Raw genomic sequence first — 9,512 nt, 5'->3', positions numbered from 1 at the left:
CCACCCAGTGCGTTTGTAGGGTGTTGCAATGTGTCTAGTGTTACTGGGACACATTCACTGGGAACACAACTGATTGAGCAACAACTTGTTACCAACTTAAACACATGATCTAAATGTGTTTAGTCGCTTTAACTAAAGAGCAAGACTAATTAAACTACTCCTTTACTTTCTATTGGTAGACCAACAATCAGTAAATATCCAATTAATTTTGAAAGAGTAGGATGTAAGATCTTCATTTCATCATAGGAGCCTTGACTTATTTTCTCATGACCCATGATTTCCACAGAAGATTTGGAATACGGTGAGTCAGTCGGTACTGTATGTCGAGACATTTCCCCTAAACCAGAGGCCCACATAGGCAGGAAGGGTGGATTGTCCTAGCATGATGCGTGGGTGTGGCTTTCCACAGCACTGAAGCTGTGGCTGCGTAGGTGGGTGGGTTGGCACGGCTTAACTGTAATCTAGTTTATAGCAGTGAAACAGATCTACCCCACTACACCGCAGTCTGTCGGTGCATATTTGCAATCTGGGTGAGCTGTCCAAGTCGTCCGGATATGTCAGTCACTCCACATTCCTTTTATCATAATCATCATCATCATGAAATTCTATTTAATTTACACACGTTTTCTCTCTTTTACTTGACCTGCTCCAACTGGCATCATAAACTGTGATAAAAAATATTATTATTTCACATCTAATGTCCCAAATACAGAGAACTTTCACCTGAATCTGCAGGTCCCTCCTCGGCTTGCAGCGCTTTAAAGCGCATAGTTTAGCTGTCCGGCCTGCAACTTTACTGTGTTGGTTCACTCTACAGAAAAGCTCTTAAAACTGACTGTACACTACCTGCCCAGCACAAAACAGCAGACAAACACAATTAGCCACTATTTGGTAAACATAGTAATGGAGCAGTAAGCCACTATACAGCCAGATATTTCCCTCAGGAGATGGTTGAGACCAAAAACAGAGCTAACAGAGAGTGAATATTAGACTTACATTTGCCAGGTGAGCAGAAATGAATGATAATGTAACTGCTGGATATGCACTGCAGCTGTTTGCAAACAAATTCGCCATATCAACTTAAAAAGGTGATGATAGGTCAGTGTTGCATTCACAACTTGTTTCCGCTGCCCTTACTTAAGGTTTAAGTCTTAAGATATAAGCATAACAATGCTACAGAAACATTTCAGCCAGTGTTCAGAAATACCGAAATGTAATACCTAGATCATTTGAAAATGTTTTTTTTTTTACCTAGTTCTGGTTTGCACCTCTGCACTAATGTCATATGTGCCTTCCTGCACATCTGTCACTCAGCAGTGGCAGGTTTTCAGGTCCGTCAACCCCCCCTCCTCCCCATTTCTGTGTTTAAAATGGAAGATCTATTTATACGGCATGTCTGTGGGAGCTGGTTTCCTGGTTGCTTTGTCAGAGAGCTGGTCTGTCTGTGGCAGCAAGCTGTAGGGGCTTTAGGCTCTTCATCCCCCCGGTGAGGCTCTATCCCAGCAGGCTTAGCAACACAGACCTATGCAGCTGCCACAAGGCTGGATGTGCATGGGATGAAATTGCTCTTTCTCCACCAGAATAATGAGAAAATGCACTAACAAAGAGCCTAAAAGATATTCATGCTGTTGTACTCACACAAACACCCATACAGATACAGGTACATACCACACTGACACACAAGGTCCTAACAGATTGATGGCACAGGCATTGAAAATCAGGGCTTGGCCGACAGTTTGGGTTGTGCACTGAACGAACTCGTCTTGTTGGTTAATTAATATGAATGTGACACTTGTGGCACATGCCTTGATAGCTGAACAGGTGAATAATTTATAAGATTACTCATCTATTTTATGTTTAGAGTTTTTCTCTTTGATTTGATTAAAGCGACACAGTGGACCAACGTGGGCCTTTCATTGAAGGTCTCGCAGACTCTATCTTTACCTTGTCACTGAAAGATTTCAAAGTATCTACTGGGGAATATTGATTTAACACCATTATTACTTGAACCGCATGCACACATACACAGTCAGCATAGATTCACATCCATATATGAGAATAGCTCATGTAGAGGTCTGATCCCCCCAACATTGTGTGTTCAGCTGTGCCGAACACCTAAGAGCTGACTATTGACAAGTATTGTAGCAGTACACAGCATGAGTGGCCCTGAGGCTGTGTATGGGACTAGAGCGTCGCACAGAACTATTGACTTAGTTAACAAGGAATAAATGACTGCTGTTGTTAGTCTCCACGTTTTTCTGAGAAAAGTTATGTCATATTCCCTTTCTCTACTCCCAGCCCTTTCTCTAACAAGCTTTTACTGAGCTCCGTATCTCCTCTGTTCTTTCAATCCTTCGCTTATTTCATGCATCACTTTTGACCAACCTTTCCCTCCCTCCGCACTGCTCCAGTTAGTTATGTAATCTCAGCGTCCATGTCATTTGGGACCTCATATTGACAGCTTAAGTCCTCCACTGACCTCCCCAGCCAGCGTAGTTAGCCGCCCCACCCCGGGAGGCCGGGAGCAGGATACAACATGACATACTGAAAAATAATTGATTCCATAAAGTGTGTGTTCAAGTCACTGTAGTTCATGTTTATGCTTTGCTTTTGACCCGGCCATTAGCATTAACATGTCTGCCAGTTGGTACCTACCAAATTCAAGTTACATAACCTGCCATGTGTGTGGGTTCAAAACAGTCTTGTCCGTTGATGTTATATGACCACTGTTGACTGCAAAGCAGAAAAGACAAGAACTCAGGGATTTAATACACGCTCAGCCCTAAACTTACAAACAGCACACAATTCCTCGCTGACCTGATTCTTCTTATCTTGTCACAATAAAGTGGGTTGGATTACATTGATACCTGGTCGCCTGGTGTGAACTAAAAAAAACCCCTGTGACCTGTGCTGAACAAAACCAGATTTTCTAACAATACAGCTGAGTCGGCAACATTTGTCGTGAGTAAAGGTGTTTCCAACTCGTCTTAGCAGATCCTTTGAAACAATATCTCAGAAAATTTGGTTAATGGCAATACGTTGTATTGGTTTTTCAATACAGGCTTTTCTAGTTCTTCTAGTCCTCATTTTCTAGGAAAGAGAAAGAATACAGTTTATGCTGTTATTGCGCTGAAGCACTCTATTTATCAAATTTAAATGCCTGTTAACTATAAACAACAAGGCGTAACCAGAAAGCAAGGGTTGCAAATACATCACAGGCATCACAGACATCACAGGGAGAAAACACACCTGCCTCAAATGTGGATGTCTTGAAGACATAACACATATAAGTACAAATCTAATATAAGTCTGTCTAATGTTAGACTGTGGGCATGGCCACTAAACTTGTGCCCAAGTTTAGTGGCTGACATGAGTGACCAGTGCCCTGTGCACAATATCCAATCACAATGTGGAGTTTCTCAAAGAAGACTTCAGTCCATAATGTTTTAGGCAACTCCACCCTGCCCTCTAGTGGACTCTCTTTGCACTACACCAGCATCTCTGGTCAAAAATAATCAGCCCACAGCCCCATTTACTGGTGTATTTGTGGAGTGCAACACTGAACACAATAGCGTTCTATGTTTAAATACAATATTTTATTTATTTTTTTAAAGCTACATTCACATACAAGTAAACATTTGTACTAAAAAATATTCAGAGAAACTTTAGCACATGACTTTTGCATTATTTTGTTATTATTCTAATCTCCTTCTCACCGAAATACCAAAATGAAACAATGCTTCTCCCAAACGTTAAATACCCCCCGTCCTTGCAGAGTCTCAGGCTGAGCCTAACCCGGCCACTTTTGACTCTGTTCTTTCTCGTCATCGTATCTTTCCAGGAAAAACACTTTGACATGCTAAATTTACATTCATTTACCTTCACGCACGTAGCTCAATGAGAGAAAAGTCCTACGACTGTGTGTAGCGGATTATCTCACTCAGGTCATAGCCTGTCACTGCAAAGGCATAACCGTCATTGTCACAGAACTTGGCGCCACAGATCTGTGTGTCCGTCACACACTCGTTGTGAAAATGGGCAATCTAAGAGGAATTGAGGAGAAGAACAGTCAGGAACTTATCGAGAGTAAGAAAAAAAATGATCTGATATAAATCAAACAGGGTCACACCGCCATAAAAGGTGGACATATTAAGAAAACAAGCTTTGTATTCTGTCCTGAGACCAGTTACCTCCACACTGTTGGTCTCTGGGGTCAATGTCAGATGCCACACCCTGACCAGAGAGTCCTCAGCAGCAGACAGAAGCTAAACCACACAAGCAGATGATCGTCAAAAATAATCCAGTGCAATGATATTTACTAAAATAGAGAACCACCTGAACATGCTTTAGAGCCACATAATTATTATTATTATTATCATCATTATCATTATTATTATTATTATAATATTCATACAACTCACAAGCCCAGAAAAAGGAGCGATGTCCAATGAGTATATCCAGCGAGCGTGGGCGTTGACCTCAGCATGCAGAATTCCCGTCACAGCCTCATAGAGACGGATCTGGCCTGTGCCATAACCTGCCACCACTGTACCTTTCCACAGTTTGACAGATGAGCAGGTCATGCTGAGAGCAGTGAGGAAGATGGAGGGTCATTGCCACAAGAGAATAAACGGAAAAGATAATGGACATTCGATTTTTACATGGAAAAATGACAATGACATGAATACAATCTGTTTCTTACTCAAAGCCAGGGATCTTGTTGAGCAGCTGAAATTCCTCCCCAGACTTCCACACACACAGGGAGCCCCCATCATCTGCACTGACCATATCAGCTATGCACTCCTGAGGGGAGGGAGACAGCAACAGAGTGGAAGGGATTATGTGAATCATAGAGTGGTTGGACTTCCTGAAAGTATTACATAAAGTAAAGTCATTTCTATAGGTCATCTGCCACTGAGAAGTTAGAGCTATCCTGTATCAAAGGTTCGGATAGACAGACCACAGACGTTGCACACACGCCATACCTGGCTGCCAGAGCACTCTGAGGCCATGTCCGTGATCGGCTCCTTATGCTCCTCCAGGACCTCAGACAGGGTAATATTACTGCCTTTACTGGGAACATCAAATACTAGAATTGCACCAGAGGAAACACCTAGAGAGAGAGAGAGAAAAATAAGTTAGACTATCGAGTTTAGCCCTGTATTTTAAACAATTAAACTCAGTACTTACCCACACATATATAACTCTCCCATACTGCTGCTATCCCTCGAGCAAACACGGCCTGAGCTGGGACAGAAACAGGCTCTGTGAGGGCACTGCATGTGGTATAAGGCTATGGATTAACACTTTTCTCTCACACACAAATGTGTGATTGCACATATATGCACATATGGACATGTGGATGAATGTGCAGTCAAACAAGGCCAGCAGTAGCTACAGCAAACCTGACAAAGCAGTAAACGTTGTGTGTGTCCTCACTGTCATTTGGGATTGTGTAGATATTATAATGTAGGTGTAGATTCCTGAAAATGTCATTATAATAATCAGGTCCTCCTGCTAATATTCTTAATTATGTTTGTGTTATGAGAGTGGATTAGCGGCACTGACAAATTTCCAGGAACAACAAAGTATACTCACACTGTATTATATCTTATTGTATCACATCATGTATCATATAAATAAATATGGCAAATAATTGAGACAGGTTAGTCCTTGAGTGCATATATGTGTAGCATATCCACAGTTTTTATGTAAATGTACCTGTAGGTGTTTCCGGAGTGTCCAGTGCATGCCAGTACACCATGATGGAGCCATCAGATTCATACATCTAAGACAATGGATTAATAGAAAAGCAAAAGGCTGTAAAAACACAGACATTAACATGTTTCTTTGGGTCCACGTTTTTAAACGATACTCAGCAACACACTTCAGTCTGGACCCCTGCACCATCATAATATACAGTATAAGTACATAACAGAATTAGCAGAGGTAGCAGTACCTCCTCCTCCAAATGTGACAACTGCAAATGACCAAACAGAAGAGCAGACACACACAAAAACTCACCTGGATGCCTTTCTGAGAGGTGACCACCAGCAGATCACGAGAGGGCAGAACACAGAAGGCAGCCTGTTACAAGAAAACACAGAAATTCATATTTCTATGATAGAGCCAAATGCATATACAAGCATGCCAGAGCAAAAGGCACATAAGACAACGTGGGAATTCACCCTTTTATATTTGCAGGCAACTTATTTCATTAAGTTTCTTAATTCTCTTTAACATTTATCATCACAGTCAGTCACTCTGTCTGCACGAACATGTAGAAAAGAGTATGAGATGTCTTTTTGTTTTTTTTTCACACTGACATGCGGTCCCACCTGCTCCCACTGTGTACAATGGCCCGTGAGGTACGATAAGAAGAGGTTGCCCTGCGGCCTGACCTGCATGATGAGCGACGTGCTTGTGGCAACATTGGGCTCCTTGGACTGCAGCTGACGTTGGGATTGGCTGAGGCCGTCCCATGAGGCGCTGATCATGCTAACCACGTTAGCATGGACCACCGTGAAGTAGGTGAGGCGCCGCGGGGCGATGCGCAGCACGCTGAGGTTGTTGTACAGCCCGGACGCGCTGTTTTTCAGCTGGATGCTCTTCTCTTTGTGGTACATCTTCTCTTCACTACGCAGTTTGCTGAAATGGCAGCGGGTGATTCGGTGTCAGTCTAAGAGAGGAGAATAAAAGTCATGACTGTTCGAGCCTGGTTTAGTAAAGTGAGCTTAACACATTAAAAACACATGACCTACCGTTATTTGGCAGCTAATGGCAACATTAAGCACTTGGCATTAGCGGCAAGCTAGGTGTGCTAGCGAGAAACCAACTGCACTAACGCACCGTGAACAATGGAGGACGTTTATGTGACAAATAGCACACACTGGATTACACAGCAGCTGTCTCAGCATCCATTGGCGCTGTCGTGTTTGATAATTACATATAAAGGTAACGTGAACGAAGCACTTTTCCAGCTCTTGTTAGCAACAGGATTACCTCCGCGTCCTCCGCAGCCATAGAGACAACGCCACCCCTACGTGCTACGTCATTCCTGCGTGCTCGGTTGCTGAGCAACCGTTGACTGTATGGAGCAGAGGATAGTGTGAGGTAAGGCCGTAGATAGACATGAGATCTTAATGTCATAACAGTATATATATGTAGCCTTTTGACCGTGTATAAATATCAAAAATTAAATCATTCACGCTTGACTTCACATTCGCATTCAATTATTTTTTGCACTGGACAAATAAGTTAGTAATACAAAAGACTTTTACTAATACTTATTGCGTGCGAAGCCGTTTTTTCGTCTCAAAATTAGCATGTAGCAGCTAGCGATGTGTGTGTTTGCATTTGAAGGTTTGGTACCGTAACCTCAGGTTACGTGGCAGGCTAACACATAAACTCTATAACGCTATTTGCTGTTAAACTCTGCAATGAATCACTGTAAGAGAAAGATAATTGTGTGTCTATGCAAATGAAAGTCTTGTAGAGATTCAAGGCGCTTTAGCTCCATATCCAAGTTCCCCCGTGGAGAAATGAAAGTGGCGTGTTTTACATCCACCAGAGTGTGCTAATGTTTATCATATGTCATTTTCACAGCAACATGCCAACTGACTGGGACTTATGTTCAAAAACTTTATTTTTTCTCCACTGAATATATCTAACTCAGCTGATTCAATTGTTCAATTCAATTGTTTTTTGTGTTGTTTAATCACAGCAGCCTCTGAGCCAAGATGCCCCACTCTGCAGCCAAGTCCCAAGCTGACAAACCTCGGCTTACGTCATCTGTCCAAGTAAGCCCACCACCAACTGAGGATGTGGAAGAGGGATATATCATCCCTGGTCGCTTGACTCACACCCAATGGACGGACGTGTTGATCCAGGAAGATGGAGATGAGACGGTGGCGGAGATCATGGAGGAACTATTGAGCAAGGTCATGGAGGGCTGTTTGAAGGTGTACATTGAAAAACAGGTAAAACTGAAAAGGCATGCATGTTTATTATTTTCTTTTCACTTCAATATGAACACATTGGTCGACACTTATTGAGATGCCAATGCAGTTATTTGTCATTTCAACCACACACAATACACGTACATACGGCATCCATAATGTTGCTTGTCTTCACCCTTCAGCTAGCACCTTACTCGGCATCCTGGGCCAAGAGCTACCTCACACAGATTTTAGAGCGACAAAGTCTGTGTATAGATGAAGGAGAAGACTTAAAGGAAGCATCTGAAACTGAGGATTCAGAGCCTACGTCAGCACCCTTAGATGCCTGGGCTCAAGGATGTGTGCCTGTTGTAACAACCCCTCCACCTCACCTTGCCTCACAACAGGTACTCTTGACCTGTCTGTTTTGCAAATCTCTCTTCAACCAAGAGGTTATGTGTATCTATGTCAACAGCATATGTATATTCTTTTATATTTGTTTCTAACAGGGGGCTAACAGTGGCCAGGTCACACTACAGTCAAACCAAAGAGTCAACCAGCAATGTGATGTTACAGCACAAACAAAGAGCTCTTCACAGCAATTTAAAAAGGAAACAATTGCCAGGAGGCCTGTCAGTGACAAGCCCTCGCCTAGTCAAATTTTTAGTCGTTACTCTCCACCAAAAGTTCTTCAAAAGAAAAAGCAGCAAGTTAATTCACCATCCAGTCCTGTTCTGGGAAAATTACTGCCGCCCCTGTCCTGTTCAGCAGAAAAAAAGGATGTGGAGGTAAAGGGTAAAAATAGGACACATACGTCTGGATCATCAGACCAGCATAAGGACTACCAACACATACAAAGTGACATGCCCTCGCTTAGTAAAGTGCTTGGTTGTCGCTCTCCACCAAAAGTTATTAAAAAGATAACTCAGCAGGTTAATTTACCACCCAAGCCTGTTCCACACAAATTAATGCCGCCCTTGTCCTGTTCAGCAGAAACAAAAGATGTGGAGGTAAAGGGTAAAAACAGGACACATACGTCTGGATCATCAGACCAGCATAAGGTCTACCAACATATACCAAGACTTGACCACTCCTGTCTGCCTCGACACAGCATCTTTCCTCAATACGAGATTTTGGAAAACGACTACACAAAACCCAACTCCAAGAAACCATGGGAACTATCCAAACTAGAACCAATTCATAATAAGCAGCAAAACAATTGGACGATAACGTCCCTGAAACCACCAACCAGCTCCAAGAATCAACCAGCCAGGCAGAGAAATGAGGCAGATGTCTGGCTGAACAAACTGCCTCCTTCTCGACACGGAGAAGAAGAGATGGTGTCCTCTGGGCGTCTGAGGCTGGACACAGTGGATTTGGCCAGGGGTGTTTCTCTCCTGAATCCTCAGGCAGTTGACATTAACTCTTTCAAACTTAACCCTCCTGCCCAATCTGCCAAGCTGAGGCCAATACGAAGTGACGCAGCTCTGCCACTGTTTTCACTTGATGAGGTTACCTCAGGTCACCACATTGTTTCAGTCCAAGAAATGTGACAGCTGATAATCAAATGGTGTG

At 42.9% G+C, this 9,512-nt stretch overlaps 2 protein-coding genes across 2 annotated transcripts; one reads left to right on the top strand and one right to left on the bottom strand.

Annotated features, from left to right (window-relative positions):
* Positions 1-3,627: 3,627 nt before the first annotated feature.
* wdr54 (WD repeat domain 54) lies at positions 3,628-7,032 on the bottom strand. The gene is made up of 10 exons (XM_070834187.1): positions 7,003-7,032; positions 6,402-6,679; positions 6,025-6,087; positions 5,722-5,788; positions 5,191-5,247; positions 4,986-5,113; positions 4,703-4,803; positions 4,422-4,584; positions 4,191-4,265; positions 3,628-4,043 (listed from the first exon to the last, which is right to left on the bottom strand). Exons 2-10 carry the CDS (start codon positions 6,624-6,626, stop codon positions 3,912-3,914), a joined length of 1,011 nt encoding a protein of 336 aa, XP_070690288.1. The 5' UTR covers positions 6,627-6,679; positions 7,003-7,032; the 3' UTR covers positions 3,628-3,911.
* A 707-nt stretch (positions 7,033-7,739) lies between these two features.
* LOC139203617 (uncharacterized protein C2orf81 homolog) lies at positions 7,740-9,497 on the top strand. The gene is given in 5 exon segments (XM_070833437.1): positions 7,740-7,979; positions 8,141-8,344; positions 8,447-8,591; positions 8,928-9,450; positions 9,452-9,497. Coding segments are annotated over 5 exon segments (1,158 nt in total).
* Positions 9,498-9,512: the final 15 nt, after the last annotated feature.

Source organism: Pempheris klunzingeri, chromosome 7 (genome assembly GCF_042242105.1).
Source record: "Pempheris klunzingeri isolate RE-2024b chromosome 7, fPemKlu1.hap1, whole genome shotgun sequence".
In the NCBI taxonomy this organism is placed as follows: domain Eukaryota; kingdom Metazoa; phylum Chordata; class Actinopteri; order Acropomatiformes; family Pempheridae; genus Pempheris; species Pempheris klunzingeri.
Note: the sequence above shows the minus strand (reverse complement) of the source record. Positions and strands in the feature narration are given on the sequence as shown.